Source organism: Vombatus ursinus, unplaced genomic scaffold (assembly GCF_900497805.2).
Source record: "Vombatus ursinus unplaced genomic scaffold, bare-nosed wombat genome assembly UNPS02000580.1, whole genome shotgun sequence".
NCBI lineage: Eukaryota > Metazoa > Chordata > Mammalia > Diprotodontia > Vombatidae > Vombatus > Vombatus ursinus.
In genome coordinates, this window is record NW_020940358.1 from 19,631,409 (window position 1) to 19,656,015 (window position 24,607).

At 38.8% G+C, this 24,607-nt stretch overlaps 1 protein-coding gene and 1 long non-coding RNA gene across 8 annotated transcripts in view; one reads left to right on the forward strand and one right to left on the reverse strand.

The window, feature by feature from the left end:
• The window catches only part of BCAS1 (breast carcinoma amplified sequence 1), a 156,131-nt gene that overhangs the window by 43,483 nt on the left and 88,041 nt on the right, over positions 1–24,607 (forward strand). For all 7 annotated transcript variants that reach the window (XM_027847761.1, XM_027847773.1, XM_027847766.1 and 4 more), the window contains exon 4: positions 9,081–9,655. In XM_027847761.1, the coding sequence (XP_027703562.1) occupies positions 9,081–9,655 (575 nt within the window). The remainder of the gene's footprint in view (positions 1–9,080; positions 9,656–24,607) is intronic.
• LOC114032495 overlaps positions 23,628–24,607 on the reverse strand; it is a 33,670-nt gene continuing 32,690 nt past the window's right edge. The window contains exon 4 of the long non-coding RNA XR_003567841.1: positions 23,628–24,260. This is a non-coding gene — a long non-coding RNA (uncharacterized LOC114032495). The remainder of the gene's footprint in view (positions 24,261–24,607) is intronic.

Below are 24,607 nucleotides of genomic sequence, written 5' to 3' on the forward strand. Positions count from 1 at the left end.
TAGAGTCTGAAATCCAGCTTTTCTATTACCTCCCTATTATAAATCATTTTGCCTTTCTGGGCCTGTTTCCTCTTCTGTAAAGTGAGGAGGATGGACTTCACTAGTTGATGTGTAAAGTGTCTTCCAGCTCTAATTCCTAGGATCCCAGTGTAATGGGTGTTTTTCACATGCCTAGACCACCTAAAATGGATGCACCCATCTGGGAGACGACAGGGACCTGCTTCTGTGAGACTGGAGACTGCATTTTGCGTTGGCCTACCATGTGGTTGACAGCAGCTTCTTACCATTGGCTTTGTATCGAAAGCTATCTGTACATGTGCCAGGTCTCCTATCTCACAGAAGCAGGGCCCTGGTGTCTCCCATATGGGCACATCCATTTTAAGTGGTCTAGTCATGTGTCAAACACCCATTACACTAGGATTATAGGATCATAGAGAAGAGCTGAGGCCCAAAAGGGTTAGGTGACTTACCCAATGTCACTCAAGGAATAACAGTGACAGGATTCAAACCTAGCTCCTTTGACCTCAAATCCAGAGTTTTCCATTGTGCTTCCAAAAAAGAAAGAATCCAAAGAAGGAAGAGAATTGGATTGGGTGGCCACAGCAGACCTGAATTCTGGTCTTGGCTCCTAAGTAGCTGTGTGATCTTGGATACCCCATAGAGCTAGTGAGAACCAAAATTCTCCCTAGTCGCACCACATCTATAAGATTATGTTCAATTCTAGGTACCACCTTTTTAAAAAGAATTTTGATGAGTAGAAGTTTGTCCAGACAAGGGCAATAAGTTGTTGAGCAGATTGGAAACTGTGCTTCGTGAGAATCATTTGAAGCAAGAGGGATGTTTAGCATAAAGAGACACATTATAGCTGTCTTCAAGTATTTGAAGAGAGGTTGGTGAGGGAGAGGGCTTAGATATGTTCTACTTGGCTTGGAAGCAGAACTGGGTACACTGGATTCAAGTCTAAGAAAGGTAGATTGAAGCTTGGTGTGAGGAAAAATATTCTCACAAGTAGAGCCTCCTGAGAATACACTGTGATTCTCCAGAAATCAGTAGTTTCCTTCTACCTAGAGTTTTCAATCAGTTATTGGAGCCCCTCTTGATGGCAGTGTTATGAGGGGATTGTCAATCAGTTATAAGCCTCTGAAGTTCCCTGTCATGGAAATTCTATGATTTATAGGCTCAGGGAATTACTAGATTATGGATGTGGAGCTGGGAGGCAACATGGAAATCATGGAATAGGTAAGCAAACTGAGGCCCAGAGGACTAAGTGACTTGCTCAAGTGACGAAGGTCACATAGGTAGTAAGTGGAAGAGCTAGGATTTAAACCAGGTCTCCTGATTCCAAGTCCAGCACTTTCCACGGACGTCTCCTCTGTCTGTACCTCACTGTCATCCTTTGTGAAAAGAGGAGTTTGTTCCATATAATCCTATCCAAATCTGGCATTGTTTTAGGATTCATCTTACCTTTAGAAAGACAACATGATGTGTATTGGAAAGAGCTTAATATGAGAGATCTGACTTACAGTCCCTGCTCTGTCCCTATGGCTATGTGACCCGAGATAAGTAACTTCTTCCCTTCCACTGAGCCTCAGTTTCCCTAGAAAATTAAGATTTTGAACTAGATAACTTTTGAGGTCTCTCCTAGCTCTGGCGAGTCATTGATTCTGCAATTAATGTTAAAACCATTATTTTTGGTCCAAATCTATGACTTCACCTGTCCATGCAACTCTAGTGAGGTAAATTCTCAATTCAAATTGGTATCTATGCTACAATTGAGCATCTTTGAAAGTTGTCTGGGATTCTGTGTATGTCAGAGATGGAACCTGAACCCAGGTCTTCTTGACTCCAGTTCTCTATCCCTTTTACTGTCCTGCCTCTCAAAGTCACTCTTTGTAACTTTATATATAATATTCTTTTTCTTTTTCACTAAATCTATGATCTCCTTGGTATGGAAAGCGCCTAGTGAAGAAATTCCCTCTCTAGTTGCAAATGCAACCAACTTGTCTGTGACTTACAGTCTTAGGGTTGCTTGAAGTCCTAAGGTTAAGTGACTTGCCAAGGATTACAAGCCTAGGATGGAGCAGAAGTGGAACTCAAATCCAGGTCTTCCTGACTCACACTCACCGTCTATGCACAAGGCCACTTGGCTATTCATATTATATCTTCTATATTATATGTTATATGGTCTTTTCAAAGGGCTACCAAAAAAAAAAAGATTGAAGATGAAGTTTCAAAGAAAACCACCTGTATTTTCTAATGCACGCCTACCTGCCAAAGAAGTCTTAATCATTGTCACTGGCCCTTTTATCTTTCTTTGGACATGATGAAAAGCAGTAAGACAAAGAGAAATCTTGGGAGTGCCCTTCTGTTAAGTATTTGCAGAATGTATCAGAGGTGCGCTGTCACAGTGTATTAGTCAGTCTGTTGGGTCTGCAGGTTGTTAAGAGATCAGTTGAAAAGTGCTGAGCAATTATGATGAATTGCTCACTCAGAGAAGTATTCTTGGGAAAATTAAAATATGCTGGGGGACATGGATAATGCAGGAGAAATGGATCACTGGGTTTCCATACTAAGCGCTCTGTTGAGAGTCCTTAGCCCAAATTGGAGAGATTAGAGATGATGGGGGAGAAATAGTACAAAACAAAGATTTGCTGAGATTTTGCTCAAATTTAAATGCTAGAGGGAGATATTCCATTAACATGAAATTCAAGGTGGGAGATGAGGAGCGGGGCCTGCTGTCAGGCAGGCAGAGAAAATGAAGGTCAGTGCTGTGAATTTGGTTTGGGGATTTTTCTTTCTTTTTAACATATCATTCCTAGATCTGAGGTATTCCTTATATGCAGACTCTCCTTGAAAATACCCCAGTTCTGAATGCTATGTAACTAACAATAATAACCAAGCTTGGCCCTGATGAAGAGTTGAGAAAATTCATCACTGTTCTAAGCTCTGCAGAGGTGAAGGACTATGGGTGTGGAACATTGCATTTAATGTTGGACTTAGATGATGTGTTGGTTAGTTTTGCTGAACTGATTTTTTTCTCTTTTCTTTCTTCCTTCCTTCCTTCCTTCATTTCTTTCTTTCTCATTTTCACAATGGAGAAACAAAGAGGAAGAATATATTTGAAAGTGAATGTGATATAGTTTTTTCTTTTTCTTTTTTCTTTTTCTTTTTTTTTTTTTTAGGTAATTGGGGTTAAGTGATTTGCCCAAGGTCACACAGCTAGTGTCAAGTGTTTGGTCTGAGGCCGGATTTGAATTCAAGTCCTCCTGACTTTAGGGCCTGTGCTCTATCTACTGCACCACCTAGCTGCCCCAATACAATTTTTATCAATAATTTTTTTTAAGTCAACAAAGAAAAGCCACCAGTTTTATTAAAGGAACTATAGTCTATTTTACTTTTTCCCTAACTTCTCTTCCTACTTCCTCTTCAAAGACTGGAAAATATAGGATCCCAAGGTTCAGGGCTAATCTTTTTACTGAGAGCTTGTGAGCTGTGTTACAGTGGGAAATTTTGGTCAAGCACAGGTTGGTCCAAAAGGCCTCTGAAGTACCTTCTGATTGAAATTCTGTGAGGTCACTTTCCTTCTCTGGGCTTCAGTTTCTTTCTCGGCAAAATGGTTGGGTTGGGCTAGAAGATGTCTGATGTCCCTTTAAGTTCTGACATTTTAGGGATCATTTCATCATCAGAGAAACAATATCAGCCTAAATGCTAGGACAGCTAGCATTTGCGTAGCACTTTGAGGTTTATAAATCACTTTATAAATATTATCTCAACTTGATCTCATAACAACCCTGGAAAGTACATACTATGATTATGTCCATTTGACAGATAAGGAAAGTGAGGCAGACAAAGGTTAACCAGCATCACTCAGCTAATAAGTATTTGAAGCTGTATTTGAATTCAGGTCTTCTTGACTCCAGAGCCAACACTTTATCCACCCACTGCTCCACCTAACTGCCTATAAACTTAAGAATGAAGCCTATCTACACGAGTGCCCTCAGACTGACAAAAATGGAAAAGAGAAGTTAAGTACCTTGTCCAAAGGAAAAAAAATTATTAGCTGAGTAGTATTTTAATCCATTCCATAAAGAACCATCCTACCAGAGAATGTTCCACTTTTGTCAAACAAACAATACTTCCAAGATTCTGAGTTTTGTCATTCAAAACTTTTCCAGAGAGAGAGACATAATTGGAAAGTTTGTTTCAATCAGGAACAATCTGTACTAGGGAAGTGATAAATATCCTACTAAGAATCTTAGAATCTAGATCAAAGAAAAATTTCAAAAACTAGAGATACCTTGTTGATACCTTGAAAGATCAAGCCATTATTTTGTTCAGAGCTCTCAAGTCTATAAAACCAGTGGCTCAGAACAGAAGCTATGGACCCAAACTTAAACATGAAGGTTTCTTTTTTCGTTTTTGTTTGTTTGTTTGTTTTTTTCTTTTTAGTGAGGCAATCAAGGCTAAGTGACTTGCCCGGGGTCACACGACTAGTAAGTGTCAAGTGTCTGAGGTTGGATTTGAACTCAGGTCTTCCTGACTCCAAGGCCAGAGCTCCAGTCACTGTGCCACCTAGCTGCCCTATTTTTCCTTTAAAAAAAAGTTTTATTGGTGTTTTAGGTATTATTCATTTGACAAAATTGGAGCCTTGCCTAGTATATGTATATATAAAGATATATATACATATAATATACATTTGTATACATACACACATATATATGTCATGACTTCCCTGACCTATAAAACCCTAGAACCCTAACTTGTAAAAATTGAATACAATTAAGCAAAACAAATGAACACATTTGCTATGCCTAAAAATGAATGCCTTACTCTGCACCCACATCTGATACCTCTATGCTAATTGGTGAGAGGCATGCTTCACTATCATTCCTTTAAAATCGTAATTGGTCACTACATTGGTCAGAATTCTGAAGTCTTTCAGTGCCATTTTTCTTTATATGATTATTGTCATTATGTACTTTTGTTAGTTCTGCTTACTTTGTTCTGTCTCAGTTTATACAAGTCTATCCAAGTTCCTATTAATTCTTCATATTCATTATTTCTTGGAATTTCAAAAAAGATTCCATCACACTTATATTTATATACCACAATTTATCACCATTCCTCAATCAATGGTCCTCTCTTGGAGACTTTTTAATAATTAATATTCTATGTAGTCCAGAGGTTCTCATTTCTGAGGATATCTAAACTCGGCTATTTTTCTCTCTCATTTAGGCGTACTCAATTCTCTCGCAAGAGGACAAGACATGAAAAGTAGATCAAGTTAGGTACACATAACAAAGCATATAGAAATGACTCACATCTGAATCCATAGACTAGCAAGGAAACTTTACTCTCTGGTGGGTCCCAACCTGCCCCAGGGACCTATACAGTCTCTCCATACATATAGTGATACACAAAGGTTGAATCCAAGAAATAGGGGTTTCTAGAGAGCCAATTCTCTTTCTCTCAGACCTGCACAGTCCATACAACTCACAGTACTAGTAAAAAGCAAGGTCTGAGTTTACTTCTTACTATGGCTCTGTCTCATTGTTCTTTTGTTCCAATTCCTACTTTGATAGTTCTGGGGTTCACTGCCCACCAATTCCTGCACATATGGCTTGATATTACTTGGTGTCTCTACTCCTGTCAAGGCTTGAAAGCTCTGTCACTCTACTATTACTACTCTCTGTCTTCATTGCCACTTCCAGCATCTGCTGCCACCACTTCCTCTGCAAAGGGTTATGGCTTATTTAGAATGAGATCAATTGAACCAATATGGCTTTGAGATGGTCAAGGCATGTCCAGTTCTAGTGTCAATCAGCACTTACTGCCCAATTCAGTTTGCACATAAAAGGGTCACTCGACGCAGTTGTCAAGACCACCTGACTTGACCTTCTTGACCAAGGGTCTCCAGACCTTTCTTCTGGACAAGTTGTTTCTTCCAGACAAATTTCATTTTGTTCTTCCTTGCCTCAAGCTACAGGCAGTATACTGCCGTCTCTACCACCACCACTCCAACCATATACACACACGTACTTAGTGCCTCATGCTGAGTCTATTTTAAAGTCAGGTACCAACAACATTAGGGCAACCACAGAGCTAGCTCTGATCAGGGACATCAGAATTTCCTCTCACTTGCTCTGATTTTATCTTCAATACATTGTCCCACTTCCTATAAAGACCTGCTCTGCAGGTATGGAGATGTTCTCTCCTGAAGACAGGAGACAAGTGCCTATGGAGATGATTGGTATGGCTTTATTGACAAACAGACTAGGCCCTGATCAATTGTTGTCATACTCTCGGCATCTTATCACCATCGAAATAAATGAGTTTTCAACAGCATTCATGTTGTCTAGAGAGAAAACAAAATTAGTAGCAGGTAGTACACTTTCTCAAGGAACTTATTTTCTAAGAGAGTCAAGTACCAATCTGTGTTGAAACAAATGACTCTTCTATTTATCTTAGGAGATTATTCCATATTTAGTACTATCCATCTATGCATTGAAACCTCTCTCTGGCAGATAGAGTGAATGACCTGCTCAAGGGTATTAACACAATGTGCCAAGAATTTTAAAGTCTGGGAGAAGGCATTGCACGATTGTAGACTCTTCTCTCTCCATCCTCCCTCCCTTCCCTGCCAGAATAGTAGAGCAAGAGGAAAGATGCTGAAAGAAATAGTTGAAACTCTTGGCATCTTGAAAAGCCTTGCTTTGTGGGGAATTTTTGCCTCTCACTTTTCTTCAGCTGTTTCCTCTTCTGCTGGCAAGGTCCATCAGAAAATTTAATTTACATTCACTGGGCACATCAGCTGGCTTACTTAGTCACTCAGGGACCTGACACTGCTCTCTCTTTCTGGCTTTTTCTTTTGGTCTTTTGTCAGTTCCCCTGTTTATAGAAACCCCTCCCTCCCCCTCCAACGAGGGCCTCTGCAACAGAGGAAGCAGCAAGAAGAGATGCAGGAGTTAATTAGTCAGTATTTTAGCTGAGGCATGGTTGAGGTGATTGGCTTGGGGTCTAATGTGTAGGTGGACCCCTTTGAGGGCACAGGTCACTGCAGCCTTTCTTTGATCTCCTTCTCTGTGCTCTGTAAAATATTACATGGGGAGACAGGATTGCAGCAGAGAATCCAAACCTCTTTTTCTTGACTGCTTTTAGATCTACTTCATATTGACAATTCCGCAAGTGGCAATGGGCTTGTGCATATGCATGCACACACAAACACACACACATACCCATACACACACACACACACACACACACACACACACACACATACACACCACTACACCCTACTCCAACACGAAAATGAGCAAATGGGACAAGAAAAAAAAATAACTCCTATACCGAAACCCCCAAAATGAGAATGGAGATATAACAACCAAATTTTGAGTACATCTGCAAATGCACAAAGTTTAAATAAAGAGGAGACAGAGATAAGATACATGCTGAAAGAACTCTGTCTATGGGAGACTGAAACAGAGACAGAGACAGAGAGAGACAGAGACAGAGACAGAAAAAATCAGTCTTTTTGATCCTGCTATGGTAGTAGAATATTTACTTGAGAGTTCATGTTGAAGTAGGCAAATGCATGGTCCCTCTACTTTACCAATGAACACATGAGGTACTGTCTCCATACATATCCTCAGACATTTAGCCTGATCCGCTTTGTCAAATCTGTATATTGTATTTGATTTTCATCACAATTTGAAAGGCAGCATGGTATAGTGGCAGGACTATTGGACTTGAAGTCAGAGGTGCTAGGTTGGAACCTTAGCTTTTCCACTTCCTAGCTATATGATCTTAGATAAGTCACTTAACATCGAACAGCGTTATAGGATAATACAATTTAGAGTTATAGATGATCTTTAAAAACTATTTAGTCATCATTTTATAGATGAGAAAACTGAGACCAACTGGTTTTCTCAGTGTCACATAGGTACCATAGAATAAGTTTCATAGGTATAGTCAGGAGTGGCACTGGAATTTGAACACAAATCCCCTGCTTTTTCTATATATCATATATCTTATTTCTTCATATGTAGATTTCTGTAATATTTCATGGTTCTGCCATGAGACTATTTTCTCTACCAATGCAGATCAGAATCTATGCCTTAAAAGAAAAACTTCATTACTTGCTGAGGCTGGAAAAAAAAGTTCTCAATCAATGGCCAAACTTCTTTTGCTGAGAGACTCCATCTAGGCTGAATGACAGACTCAGCTTCATAGACTCTCAAATTTGGATAGTATCATTTGTTGTTTCATCTATTAAATATGGATTAAAAAAAAAACTTGAACCCCACACACTCCCAAATGTTCTTGAGAGGACCTAGTGACATAATAGTAATTAATATTTATATAGCACTTTAAAGTTTGCAAAGCACTTTCCATGTACTATCTCTATTTGATCTTTACAACAGTCTCATGAAAAAGACCATTTTTACAGGTAAGGAAACTGATATTAAGAGAGTAAGTGACTTGAGTAAGGTCACAGACCTAGTAAGTGTATAAGGCAACATATTAACTCTTGACTCCAATCTTACATTCTATTTACTATACTACCTAGCTACCAAACTGGTGCTCTGGAAAACTTCAACCACTATATTATGTTTCAGCTGTTATTATTTTTCACACACACATACACACAAACACACACACCTTGTTGGCATGTCAGTGTTCTAAATAACTCATGCTTTTCAATTTGGCCTCCATTTTTTAATCTGGAAAAAAAATGTTGAAGTTTCCCAAAACTCTCCAGACAGCAGACATCTGGTCCTGTTCTTTTTCTTTAAGACTGCCTCCTGACCCCAGTCCTGATGTGGCCCATGAGCTGATCCTGGATAGCTCAGCCTGTGCTATTCCTCGTCTGAATTTTCCCAAAAAAGACATGAAGTATCTCTAGGTAAACCAACATTTATATCACAGGCAAGGCAAGGAACAAGGGGTTTATTAACATGCCACAAGTCTGCTTTGTTTTTGTCATATAAAAACACAAGAGTATGGAACATTTGAAGTCCATGATTAATACTTGAGTTTCCTTGTTTTGTTGAATAATCAATGTTTTGTGTTTGTGTTTGCAGCCAGTACAGAGACAAGTGTTAACCAGGGTAATGTGGCCACTTCTTCCCATACAACAATGGAGATAAGCACTGTTTCTGAGGCCAACGGAAAGAATCTTGGGAAGGAGGCCAAAGCCCCAACACCAGCTGCTAAATCTCGTTTTTTCTTGACACTCTCGCGGCCTGTACCAGGACGTACCCGAGACCAAGGCACAGATTCATCAGTTGGATCAGTGTGCCTGGATGTCAGCTCTGAAAACCCCCCAGCGAACAAAGCATCAAGTGAGAACATGAAACTTCCGGCAACAGCTGCACTGGAAGAAGATTCAGATAAAACCCAAAACCAGGTCCCAGTTGAAGCATCCCTTAGTACTACCGAACAACCAGCATCGCCTCCACCTGAGGCAGAGGGTGCAGCCCCTGCCAAACCCCAGGAACCCAGCTTTTTCAACAAATTCTTCAAACTGGACAAGAAAAAAGAAAATATACCTGTTCCCTTTGGAATCCAAGAGGGAACTGATAATACAGAGAACCAGCACCTGGACAGAGAGACTCCTGGATTACCAAGCCAGTCGAACAATGTCCCAGAGGAGAAGGCAAGTGTTTAAACAGGAATATCCATTTCATTCTTAATGAAATCTCCTAAGACCATTAATGGGGTAAGACAACTTCACATATGTTAAACAACAGACACCAGGGGCCTTGACGAAGGTATCAAGTCATTGACCCCCTAAAACAAATAGGACACTGTAGTGTAGTGTCTCCCTGACGCTTTAGCTGACAGGAACATCTGTTTGAAGAGCACTAACAGCTGTTTCATCTGTTTTGTGTAAAAAAAAAAAATGGAAGATGACTTCCACAAAGATGAGTTTGTCCTATTTAGCAGAGTTTGAGGTAGGAGAACTGTATGTGGTCAGTAGACCTGGATGTAAAAGCAGTCAAAATGTCACAATTATTCTTGGTCTAAGAGAGGTCATAATTTGCCTCTTGTTAGAAGCCTGTTATTTCACCAATAATAGGTGTTGTGTGGGTAAGTTGAGGGATATTTTTCCTTTCTGAAAATCTTCATTTATACCATGTCATAGGAGTAGATCAAGGTGTGCTATGAACAATATTTCTACTTATAACATTACTATATCTTGATAAAAGTTTATATTTTCAGAGAGAGCTGTCCCAAATCAGATATTTCTGCTCCTCAAAAACTAAGACAACCTCCTTTTAGTGTTTGGGCAGATCATTATTTAATCGTCTGTTTGTTTAAGATATTTAGAATTTATTTTTATTCAGGTCTAGAATTAGTATAGTAGAAAAGGAAATGGGAGTTGGTAAGGTCTCTCTCTCACTCTCTTTCTCTCTCTCTCTCTCTCTCCCTCTCTCTCTCTCTCTCTCTCTCTGTCTCCCTCTCCCTCTATCCTTTCCTACCCCTCCCCCCTCTCTGGCACTGAGCCACTATTAATAGACTTTTAAATCAATGGGTTTTTTTTTTAAATACAAAAGGTGAGATTAAATCCTGCTGGTAGAGTTGGACTGAGGGGGGGAAAATGCTATGTGGTTGGTGGATTTTCTATGTTATTTGATTAGGGAAAAGCATATTTTTATGGACTTTGAAATAATCGGTTCAAAAGCCTCTCTCCAAAAGTGTACCTGCTATATACACCAGCTAGGTAATTTCTCTGTACAATTCACACATCAAGTCTTGAATGTTCAAACAACAGTAGCCAGAGCTGGAGTAGAATAAGGGGTACAGTGGTAGTTGGGGACTCAATACAACTTTTAGTTATAAAGGAGTTTATAGCCTTGAACTTATAGCTTATGAATTGAAATGCTGAAGGGGGAGAATGTTGTGATCCAATTTAACTGAACCTATTTTGAGGAGCTGTGTCTCTTAGCAATGTGGTACATTTCAAGGAACCTCTGCCACCTACAGGGAGGCAATATAGCTGAATAGAAAAACCACTAGCTCTGGAGTCAGATGATGTGGGTTTGACTTTTGGCACTAGTTAGCTGAGTGTCCATGGTCAAAGCACTTTTCCTCCCTGACTCAATTACCTCACCTATAAAATGAGAGCATTATACTAGATGATCTCCACTATCCCTTCCTGTTCTTAAAGTCCAATATACCTATTGCTGTCTGTTAGGTGAGGAGGGTAGAGGAAGGGGGAGTTGGTGAAGAAGTCAACCATTGCATGAAATAACATTTGTGGGCATGTATTCTTAAGTTCATAGGTCTGAAGCCAGAATCACTTGGGGGAAATAATCAGATACTATTTTCTCCAGGAAATCAAAAATCATTCTGGGCCTGTTTAGTTGAGTTGAGAAAATTGAACTGTTATTCATTGAAACAAAATCGTAAGACTGAAAGGTAGCTTGAGAAGCCATTTAATTCCATCTCCTAGCCTCCAGACAGGTCTGCATCTACTAATGTCATACAAATGAATGCCTGTGTTACTTCCAAAATTATCCAGAGAAGGAAATTGTACAACTTAACACTTTTGGTAAACCAATTCATTTTCTATAACCCTCTCAAGAATAGTCTTAAAAGACTAAAAAAAAAAAGCCTGATGACCAAAAGGCAACAAAGCTTAGGTGAACAAAGCTTTAATCCCATGGATGCTAAGAGGTATACATCCTATATTTGTTATTTTATCCAACTAAATTATTTTATAACAGAAATTTGGGAAGAACATTCCATTTTGAGTGTATTGAAAAAGGGATTTGAATCTGAAGATGATGAGATATATTAGGAACACCATGAGAGGAAGGCTGGTACAGTAGATAGTGCTGGATTGAGTCAAAGGACCTAGGTTCAAAGCCTAGCTCTTCTACTTACTACCTGTTATAACCATGGACAAGTTAATCTCTCTGGACCTCAGTTTCCTTAACTACAAAATGATAGATTACTTCAAAAGTCTTTTCCATATCTAAGTCCATGATGCTATAACAGATGTACAACTATTGTCAAGCTAGGGAGTAAAGCTATAGTAACCACTTAGGAGAGTCAAAAGTTGTAACCTGTCTTCCAATCTGGAAAATGGGCCAGCACCTTCAATATTTATGTGTGAAACCTGCACATTCATGTGTTTTTAATTGTTTGAAGTTGGCGCAGTCCAGAATTGTGACTGGATGACAGCTGCCATTAAAGTTGAATTATTGAGTATCTACTACTTTGTATTGTATGTGTGTTTCATACAAAGCACAGAGAAGACATGGAATAGTCTTTTCATTCATTCATTCAGGCAAAAGGGCATTGTGGAAAGAGTGCTAGATTTGAAGTCAAGATCTGGGTTCAAATGTTCAAATTCTGCTAGTTGTCTTTCCATGGACAAGTCACTTAAACTCTTGAATTTCAGTTTCCTCATCTGTAAAATGAGTCTAATGGCTATAGTTCCTTCATCACAGAGCCTTTTTCAGGCTCAAATGAGAATACATGTGTGTGTGTATATGGGTGTGTCTGTATTTACATATATGTATGTATATGTGTGTATATATACATATGTATATACAGACATATACTTATATACATATATACACACATATCTAAAGTATTTTGCATACTTTGGCATTATATAAATGTCCACTAGCTGGGGCAGCTAGGTTGTACAGTAGATAGAGCACCGGTCATGAAGTCAGGAAGACTTCAGTTCAAATCCAGCCTCAGACCAAACACTTGACACTTACTAGCTGTGTGACCATGGGCAAGTCACTTAACCCCAATTGCCTAAAAATAAATAAATAGATAATAAATGTCCACTGGCATAATAAATATTTGTTCACATCTGCTGTGTGCACTGCACTACCTAACCCCCCTCACCAAGAGCATAGGTTTTCCAAATGAGCAGAAATTGTGAGCAAGTCATGGAAACAGTGATGGGTTTAGGATCAGATGAGTTGTCTTTTGAGTCCTGCTTCTGCCACCTATTAGCTGTGTGACCATGAGGAAGTCATTTAAACTTTCCAAGCCTCAGTCTTTTTGCCTGTAAAATGGGGATAATTCTACTTTTACCACCCATTTCACGGGATTACTGCAGAGAGAACACTTCTTAAGCCTATTTCACTTTGTTCTTCTTACTTAAAATTTTTTGAAAACTTTTGGTGAGATTGGGTGTTAGAGTTTTCTTCTTAGTGGGCACAAAGTTTTATGTGGATTTCATTGAGGTTTGACTAAGTGTATTTGCAAATGATTTCAAGGAGCCTTCTGATCGTTTGGGACAGTTGTCTGATCCACAGTTTGCCAGTTCTTTATAAATTGGCTATTCTTTGTGTGAGATGGTAGGACCAAGCCCTCAAATAGCAACAACAAAAACCTCCTCATCTGCTTCCACGGCTGGAGCTCAATATTCTACATAGATGATAGTCAATGGATTGGCCCAGCATCCTTAGGGTAAATTGGAACTTGGGCACAGGGCTGTCAGATGTCCTTGCAGTTCAGCATAACACCCTCCTTGAATTGGATTATCAATTCCAGCTAACAGATAGGATTGTGAATCAGAAGATAGATGCCCCCATTTCATTCTAAGGGTAACACACAAACCTTCTGTGTTTCATGAATGACAATCTCATTTTTGTGCACTATAAAACTACATTCAGAGCATAGCATAATTAAAACAAGGCAAGAATTCATGCACTAATGAAGCATTTACTACATGGGCCAAAGAACAGATAAATTATATGCCTGGAATGTTTCACTGAGCAGTGATTCATGCAAACAAAAGTGTTGGCAGGAATGAGTTCTTTTGATTTTTTTTCCCCTAACAAGTGAACCAGCACTATATGATAAGCATTTAAAATATTTATCACAAAAACCCTGAGCTCATCAAAGAAATACATTTAACCTTTATAGGCAGAAAATTTTAATTTTAATATGATTCTGCTTCTTTTTCTTACACTGTAATTTTTTTTAACTTGAAATTTTACCAAGCGCATTCAAGTAAGATTGGGTGTTAGAGTTTTCCTCTTAAGATGAAAGAAACAGATAAGCAAAGTTACACATATATCTAGTCTAAAAGGTGACTCTATGAAAAGAGCTTAATGGATTTGAAGGAGAGTTTCCTTAAGGAAGCTTTCCATCACCTCTTTCCACAGTTTCCTGATTTGCATACCCAAGGGATGGGTAAGTTCTATTTCCTCCTTTTCTATTCAGTAATGAGAGGAGTAAAACAAGTGGTAAGTGCATTGGACAAATTAGGCCTATCTTCATAGCTTGGATATTAGGAGTATCTTCTTATGATCAACTCATAAATGTTAGAGCTAGCAGGGACCTTAGAGATCATCAAATCCATCATCCTGATTTTGTAGATGAGGAAATTGAGCCCAAGAGGGGATAAATCTCTTGTCCACAGTCGTGCGGGAAATAAGTAACTTAGTCAAGACCTGAACCTGTCTTCTCTAACCCCAATCTAGCACCCACTTTCCTATGCCTTAGCTCAGGGGTGGAGAACCTGCAACCTTGAGGCCACATGTGACCCTGTAGGTCCTCAAGTGCAGCCCTTTGAGTCAAAGTAGGACCTAGAGGGCCACATGTGGCCTTGAGGCCACAGGTTCCCCATCCCTGTATCTCCATTTTTTGAATCCATTTGAGTAAATTCCAATTGTCTATTAAAACATTTTGCACGCATCCCATAATAGTGAAGATGGTTGACACTGTGACACACCTTTCTCACTTGGCTTTCGTTTTCTTTTTATTCTCATGTGTCTTTCAAATGCCTAAATATAATATAAGTGCTAGGCCTGAGGTATCTACTAAGAGCTGCATGTATGAGGTGCTAATACATTTTTACTAGTGGATGCATTTGAAGTTACATGGGTCTTATTATGGCTTCCAGTCCGATAATGGTGCTTTGACTCATCATGTTTGCATCATTTCTGGCATGGAATACTGTTGCAAGAGCAGTCAACCATACTGCTTAAAGGCCAGATTGCAATTTGGCTACAATGTCTATTAATCCGTTTTTTAAAATGCATTTTCAGGAAAGACAGCAGGGTACCAGCCTTAAATAATTCCTTCAGACTATTTCAAACCAGAAATGAGATGTGTGGACTAAAAAATTGCAATGAGCTATGCAGTTATATGGGTCAACTAGGTGGCACAGTGAGTAGAGCGCCAGGCCTGGAGTCAGGAAGACTCATCTTCCTGAGTTCAAATCCAATCTCAGACACGTACTAGCTGTGTGACCCTGGGCAAGTCACTTAACCCTGTTTGCCTCAGCTTTCTCATCTGTAAAATGAGCTGGAGAAGGAAATGGCAAACTACTCTGTATCTTTGCCAAGGAAATCCCAAATGGGGTCACAAAGAGTCAGATATGACTGAAACAACTAAATAATAACATACAGTTATACAATCAGAAGACACAGGCTTGATTCTAAGCTCTACCACGTACTTACCTATGCGATCATAGGAAAGTCATTTCAGCTCTCAGCCTCAGATTCTTCATCTTAGTGCTTAGCACAGTGCCTGACACATACCAAGTGTATAATAAATGTTTATTGATTATTGATTCATCTGCAAAATGGACTAGAGGATATTGAATACCTCTTCTAGCTCATCATCTCATGAGCCTATGAATTTCAATGTCATCACATGAATTAATATACATTTTTAAGAGAAAAGCAAAAATCAAAGTTTCGAATCTTTTTGATGTGTACCTGTTTTTTCAGTGCTCTGGGTATTATACTAAAGGAGCCTACCTCACATGGCAGAAAGAACATTCTATTAGAATTCACAAGTCCTGAGTTCTAGTCCCAGTTCCATCAGTGATGAACTCCATGGTCTTAGGCAAGTGACACAGCAATAAAGCTTCATTTCCCTCATGAATAAAGTAAGGATGTTGGACTAGATGCATCTAAGGCCCTTTTTAAGCAACAATATTACATGTTCTAAGGTCCCTCTCAACTCAGCTCTGACATTCTATGTTCTCTGAGATCCCTTTCAGTTCTAATATTCTATGTCATGCATTTAGGTTTGTGTGTATATCCAATACATATTGAGAAAATCACTTAACCTGTCTGAGACACAGTTTCCTCATCTGTAAAATGAAACTAGATGATCTCTAAGGTCTCCTACCAGCTCTAAATCCTATGACCCCATTGTATGATGTTGAGAATGGCCATTATCCTTGAAGGCTGTATTATTTTAGTGTCTGTTGCTTATTGTCTTCTTGCTAAACTCATTTGTTGCTAGATCGATTGGCATTTCCCCACATAACTAAAGTGGTGGCTGCTTTGTTTCTTATTCCTCCCACATCTTTAGAGGCAGTACTGCTGGAAAATCCTTATTTAAGTTGGCATTGAATGTGTTTGTGTCTAAATTCCAAATGCCCAAAGTAATGGAAGAATAATCAGTAAACTCATGCATTATGACCCATTCCCTTTCTTTTCTAAAGGTTTGTAGGTTTTTTAAAATATTGTTTGTACACCAAGTAGGTTTGTGGGTAGCTACATGGCACAGTGATAGCATGTCAGGCCTGAAGTCAGGAAGATTCATCTTTCTGAGTTCAAATCTGGCCTCAGACACTTACTAGCTGTGTGACCCTGGGCAAGTCACCTAATCCTGTTTGCCCCAGTTTCCTCATCTATAAAATGAGCTGGAGAAGGAAATAGCTAACCACTCCAGTATCTTTGCCAAGAAAACCCCAAATGGGGTCATGGAGAGTTGGATACAACTGAAATGACTGAACAACAACAATTACTAGGTTTATATTTCCACAGTCACATTTGGCAAGATCAAGATTACTTAAATATTTTGCCTAGGATAATTAAAAGCTAGGCAAAAGCATACTTTGTTAATCTTAACTTCTTATTCTTATGGCTGGAAATCCATACTAGACTGGGACATATTTTATATTTCATGTGATTACTAAAAAAAAAAAAAACTGGATGAAATGTATAAAAGTGAAGATATTGTTTTGATCTGTTATTATTTCCTAGAAGAGCTTAATTGGTGTAAGACAGCCATTAAAATGAAGGAACTAAAGAATCTGGAAATTACTATGGTCAGTAAGCAATCTCCTTATAATCAATCATAAATTTAGAGCTGCTAGAAACAACAGAGATCAGCTAATGTTCTTGTATTACTGATAAGGAAACTAAGGTCCACCCAATGTTAAGTACATAGCTATTAAGAAGACCAGATAGGATTCCAATGGAATCTCTGATTCCAAAACCACTGAACTTTCCACTAGACCACCTTGCCAAATAGAACGATATGGCAGCTAAGAGGTCATTCACAAAATACTGTAGAGGAAAATAACAGTGAAAGAAAGAAAGAAAAAAGAAAGAGAAAGAAAGAAAGAAAGAAAGAAAGAAAGAAAGAAAGAAAGAAAGAAGGAGAAAGAAAGAAAGGAAGGAAAAGAAAGGAAAAAAGAAAGAAAAGAAAGGAAGAAAAAAGAGAAAGAGAAAACACTGGAAAAACTGTGAAAGAGAAAAAGAAATAGGAGATAACTTGACATGAAATCTCCCCAAGCCAAGTAATCTAAAAAGGATTTGCAGATTAATTTGGAGAGACAAAAAATAGACACAATATAGCAGCACCATAAGTACTTTTATAGTAATCTACATTCATTGACAATAGTAATAGTAATAGTGGCATCTAGATATCTCAGAACCTGATGCATTTTGTAGGTAAGAAACAATAGTATTTAAGAAGATAGTGCCCAGAAGTGTGGCTGTATCTCACAAACTTAATACAGAAGACATTTGTACTGAAGAAAATACAATTTTCAAAACACTTAGACATTAATTCTCAAAATATCAAAGGACAGGACACTTGAATAGAATGACAGATGATGATTTTACCAAAAAAAAAAAAAAAACAACTGAGAAGATATTATGAATGTATGATCTACTTTATCATCTCAATAAAATCTTTATGAAAATGGTTTGTTCAGGCATTGAAGGCATGCTCAATTTAAATGTAAGAAGAGAACAAGCAAGTTTTCATAGGCAGTTTTCTATGGAAGACTGCATCTTCATAATCACACAACTGGTTGAGAGATGTAAAGAACATTAGATCATGCTGTGTCTATTCTTTATTGACTTTAAAAATTTTTACCTGATAAACCAAAATAAAACTTTGAAGGCTTTTCTTAGAGGTGTCCTCTATAAATAGATAAAATTCTATGAGATTCCATGACAGATATAACTAAGAAATTACTTTGATCAACAAACCACTGAATATTGACATCAAGTAAGGTGTTAAATGGGAAGGTAAATGTTCACTAAAAATAGTCACCTACAGTAACACTAAAATTATCCTAAATTCATCTTAAAAATTTTCTATTGATGGCAAGGCTCTCTGAGTATTTCTATGTACAGATGAACATTATTTGCATCAGGCTTTGGTGTCTCACAAAATCTCCTTAAGTGTATCTATTATTATGTGAAAGAGATTAGCTCGGGGTGGGGAACCTGGGGCCTCCAGGCCACGTGTGGTCTTCTAGGTCCTCAAGTGCGGCCCTAGGGTGTAGGGTATGTAGGGCCCTGGACTAGCCTAACTATCCCACACTGGAAACAAAATGGACAAAATTCATTGCCCTTGTGTTGAACTAATACATCACTATGGGCTTTATGGGCAAGCACTGATGACTGATAATGGAACTGAGTAGAAAGAGAAGATTTGACTGTATTGATAAACTATACAGTGCTCTCAATGATCCCAGAATATTCATAGTTGTAAGCCCTGCCTCTTTAACACAAATAGTTTCCTCTGATGCTATATGGTTGTGAATTGTGGAATGAGATGATCCCAGAAATGTTTTAATTACAAATAATGTAAAGGTCAGTGCAAAGATGCATGGTCAGTCAGTGAATCAATAAGCATCTCTAAGTGTTTGCTGCATGCACAGGCACTGGATATATAACCCTTCCCCAAAAAAGAGGGGTCATAAACACACTCCCTGTCTTCATGGAGCTTACATTCTAAAAGGGGAGACAGCATGCAAATAACTGCACATATAAGAAATTTATTTATTTATAAAGTATAAATGAAAAGTCATCTCAGAGAAAAAGCAATAGTAATGGGGGGATTAAGAAAGGTCTCCTGCAAAAGATGGATTTGAGCCAAATCTTGAAGGGAAGCAAAGAGGCAGAGTTGAGGAAGGAGAATATTCCAGCCATGAGGATCAATTAATTAAAAAGCACAGATATGCAAGATGGCATGCCACATTTTAGGAACTGTAAGGAGAACATTTGCAGAGTATGCAGAGAGAAGTAAAGCATAAGAAGACTAGAAGGGGTAAGGTTATGAAGAGCTTTAAATGGCCAACAGAGAAGTACAGATTGGATCTTGGAGGTAATAGTGAGCCACTGGAGTGTATTGAGTTATGAGGATGGCATAGTCAAACCTAAGCTTTAGGAAAATTCCTTTGGCAGCTATGTTGTGGGGTGGATTGGAATAGGGAAAGATTTAAGGCAGAGAGACTAATTAGGAGGTTATTGCAATTGTTCAAGTGAGGAGTTATGAGTGCCTGAACTAGGATAGTGAGTGTGTGAGTAGAGGGAAGGTGACATTTTTTAAGAGATGTAGTCAAGGTAGAAATGGCAAGATTTGACAATGGATTGAATATATGGGATGAGTAAGGCATCAGAAATAAAACCAAGGTTGTAAGCCTGATTGACTGGTTAAGATGATGGTGCCCTTGACAATAACAGGAAATTTCAGAGGGGAAAGGGGTAGGGCTAGGGAGAAAGGTGATGAGTTCTGCTTTGGACATGTTGAATTTGAGATGCCTATGGGATATCCAGTTCAAAACTTCCAAAATTCAGTTGGTGATGTGTCAGTATGGCTCAGAAATGAGACTAGGGCTGGATACACAGATCTAAAAATCATCTGACTAGATATGATAATTGAACCTATGACAGCTGATGCTATCACCAAGTGAGATAGTATAAAGCAAAAAGACAGCATGTAATCTTGGAGGATTTTCATAGTTAGACTGCAACAAGTCACCAGTGATGACTTATATACAAGAAACAATGTAAAAGATATTAATTCTAAGGACATAAATGAAAAACAGATATGGGTGTGCTATGTAGGAAGAAATAGAAATAGTAGATGGATCAGTCACAAACTCATGTTCTTGAGATATAAAAAGAACAAGAGGAAAATCTCCAACACACTGGGCAGTTCTTCCATGGGGAATTTATGGGAAAACATGGACATTCAGGTTGTACCCCCAGCAATGAAACCATTAATCTTGTGCAGTATTTTGTACTGGCCATAAAATTTCATTGATTTAGTCAACAGCACCTATTGTACATAATGCACAGCAGGTGTGTCCTAGGTAGTATTCCAAAAATCAGTAAGGTTAATGATATAATCAGAGGAGATAGAGATGAAAGGTGCATTAGCAATCATCTGGTCCTACTCAATTATTTTTAAATGAGGAAACTGAGATCCAGAAATATTAGTGATATAAATATAGGTAGTAAGAAACTTAAGACCTAGAAAAAGATGTGATTGCAAAGGATTTATTAAGGGGAACTGTTGAAGACATTCCAGATCACCAATATATTAGATATTGTACATTCATAAAAAAATTCACTTCTGAGTGATATAATATGGAATTGATAGTGTCATTTTGATGGGAAGCTTTGAATTAGTCATTGTGCCAAAATCTCCTTCCACTAGTGCATAATCTGTCTTACCCCACATGTCTCTCGCAGTTTCCTCCTTACCCTCAGCAAATATATTTCCATCTAATAACATGTATTATTTATTATTAATAACCTGTAGAAGAAAATTGTTGGGAATGCCCAGCAAGTGAATGTTTGTTACCCAAAGGGCTGGTTCTCACCCTTCTTCCATCCACATTGCACCTGCTTGTTGGAAACAAGTTTCTAGATTCTCTAAAATCCTGAGAGCAGCAAATGCTAAGAAGGAGACCAGCTGCCACCTACACTAAACATGTGTATGTTACTGTCATTACAGATTTACTCTTGGCCTACTCATTGACCCTATGGCAAAGCTGAAGGGCTAAATTTATTTATTTGATTTAATAGCTTTTTATTGACTTCTTCTGATAAATCAATAAATATTTCCATGCAGAGCGATAAGTAGCATGAAGTTCATGCTACTTATCGCATGAACAAACAGAAATTTCTCACTGGAAACAGATATCTGAATGGCAAGAGATTTGTTCTTTCTACTTGTTGTGGTTCAGTTATTTTTTCAGTCGTGTCCAAATCTTTATGGGGTATTCTTGGCAAAGATACTAGAGTGGTTTACCATTTCCTTCTCCAGTTCATTTTACAGAAGAGGCACTGAGGCAAACAGGGTTAAGTGACTTGCCCAGGGTCACACAGTTAGTAAGCATCTGAGGCTGGATTTGAACTCAAGAAGATGAATCTTCCTGACTCCAGACCCAGCACTCTATCCACTGTGCCACCTAACTGCATATATCCTAACTGTCTTCTGTCTACCTTGTACCCCTAGGTATTTCCTCCCTAGTGTCCCTCTTGGGGGTAAGGGTTAGATCACCCCCTCTCCTGGGTATCAGTCAGACTGCTCCCAACACTGCTGCATACTGCTCCACACCCCCACCACCCCAGTAGTTTTTTGCCCCAGGACAGATTAGCCTAATCATGTCTGTATTTGAGTGCCCGCTCTGTATAAAGAAAGAACCACGGGGACCTTCTGTCCAGCAAAATTGGAGGCTAATTTTAAATGATAACACTCTGAATCCATGTCTACACTGCACAAAGTGGGCAAGGGATTTGTAAAAAGCTCATTGACCCCATCAATCAATAGGAATCAGAGATATCCATTCATATCCTGGTAGTTCTTCTTAGCTACATGATCTTGGAAGAGTCACTTAATCATTTAACCTCCTACACCTTAGGGTCCTCATCAACAAAATTAATGCATTAGACATGATGACCTCTGATATTCCCAAAAGCTCTGAGTATATGGTCCTAAGGAGACCACTTGCTGGCTATGGCTGTTTTTAGGTTCTTTTGGTTTCTTCACTGTAGTGACTCTTACAGCAATTAAACACTTCTAAGGAAAATAGACCGAGTCAATTTTATACCCTGAATTCAGATTTATGGCTGATTTTTTACAACTGATTAATTTGATCTACAAGATAATTAAAATGGAAAATGGTAACCACAGGTGAAAATATAATCAAGAACTAGAAGGAACCAAGGGGACCCTCTTAGAAATGAAGTTCTTTGAGTTTTCACTATCTTGTCTCTCTTTTGTTATTGTTGTTGTTATTTGGTCATTTTAGTCATGTCTGACTCTTCATGACCCCATTTGAGGTTTCCTTGGCAGAGATATTGGAGTGCTTTGCCATTTCTTTCTCCAGCTCATTTTACAGATGAGGAAAATGAGGCAAACAGGGTTAAGTGACTTTCCCAGAGTCACTCAGCTAGTAAGTGTCTGAGGCTGGATTTGAACTCAGAAAGACGAGTCTTCCTGACTCCAGGCCTATCACGGTATCCACTGCACCACCCAGCTGCCCTATTTGTCTCCCTATAACAATCAAAATAAGACAATTCATTGATTTCCTAGAGCCATAAAATCTCAGATACACAATGGGCTTAGAGATCATCTAGTTCTTCCCACTCATTTTACACAGGAGTAAACTGAGACCCATATACCACTGTAGGTGACCCAGCATCAAGAGAGATCCAATAATATCTTCAACAAACATTAATAAGGAGACTACTGTATACATAGCACTATAATAGATAATGTAATAGCTACAACAATGAGATAAGATATAGTCCCAGTTGTTATAGGCTTATAATCTAGTTGGATTATAACATACACACATAACTATAATAGAAAATACTCAAGAAGGGGCAGGTGGGTGGTGCAGTGGATAGAGCACCAGCCCTGAAGTCAAGAGGACCTGAGTTCAAATCCAGCCTCTGACCAAACACTTGACACTAGCTGTGTGACCCTGGGTAAGTCACTTAACCCCAACTGCCTAAAAAAAAAATACACCAAAAAAAATACAAACTCAGTACTATTCAAGATCTCCCCAAGCATGATAGGGTAGACAGGGGAGTAAAAGGGTAGTATATGGCATAATAGATAAGATGCTACACTTGGACCAGGAAGACATGGGTTCAAATGTTACCTTAAACTTACTAAGTTATCTGAACGGGCAAATCATTTAACCTCTCAGGAATTCAGTTTTCTAATCCATCAAATGGGGTTAATAACATTTATATAACTTTATCCCACCAGGTTGTTGTGAGACTCAAACAAGATAATGCATAAACAAGTGTTTTGAAAACCCCAAAATGCTATGTAAATATCAGTGTTTCAACTGTGTTGCACAGGGCTTTAACAGATGAAAACATGTCATGGGCACTCAAGTCAGTCAAGAACAATTCATTAAGTGCTTACTACGTGTCAAACTCAGGGCAGCTAGATGGCTCAGTGAATAGAGCGCCAGGATTAGAGTAAAAAATATTCCTCTTCCTGAGTTCAGATCTGGCCTCAGAAACATACTAGTTGTATGGCCCTGGGCAAGTCACTTTCCCCTGTTTGCCTCAGTTTCCTCATCTGTAAAATGAGCTGGAGAAGGAAATGGCAAACCACTCCAGCATCTCTGCCAAGAAAATCCCAAAAGGGGCCATGAAGAGTCAGACACAACTGAAAAACAACTGAATGACAACATACACCAAGCCCAGGGGATACAAGCGTAACAGATGCTCTGACCCCACTCTCTCAGGGATAGGCTTGTTACGTCTCTGCCTCAGGGTTCTCAGGTACTCTAAGGGGTTGGAGTGTGTCTCTTTCCTTTGTCATAAGTTCAATTCCCTACCATCTATGTTCCCTTGGGTTTATTTTTAAGAGCCAGTGACTAGGACTACAATTTCATTTAACCACTTAATACCAGGCTGCTTTTACATTTATTTTACAGATATAGCGAGAACAAGTATACAAACATTTCCCCCAAAACCCAAGGGGTATAATACCCTTATATCATCTTGGTCTGAGCAGAGAGGGAGATGAGGCTTGGCTCCTTTACAGACTTGATCTCACCAAGTTCATGTCCAAAGGCAATATCATAGCAGTCTTCTGCTTGCCTAGAATCCTGAAGGTCACTCTCGATGATCACACTCTGCCCCATGAGGTTTCAGTGATTGGCTGGCTATAATACCTATCCCAGATTCTTTGACTCTGGGATTCCTGTGGCTTATGTTCTCAGTCTTTGAAACTGCCAATTTCAGAGACTCCACTCACTGCACCTAGAACAGAAAAGAATGGAAAAAAAGGCCAAAGAGGCTCAATTTGGGGGTGAGGGGCTTAAGAAGGCCCAAAGCACCTTTGCTTCTTTATTGAAGCCTCTCAACAGTCATGAGTGAGTCATCTCACTTCCCCAATAACAAATGCAAAAGAAAGCCATGATTGGTGTTGATTCAATCCCTTTTGAAGACACTATCAGTTAGACCCGATAAATTTGCTGAGATGGCATCATCCATGTGGAAGATCCTCAGGAGCTACTCCTGGGAGATTTATGATGATTGAAGAACATGTGGACATTTTGTAACTTATTCTTGTTATTTTACCACATAGTTGAGAAGAGGCTTTTTAT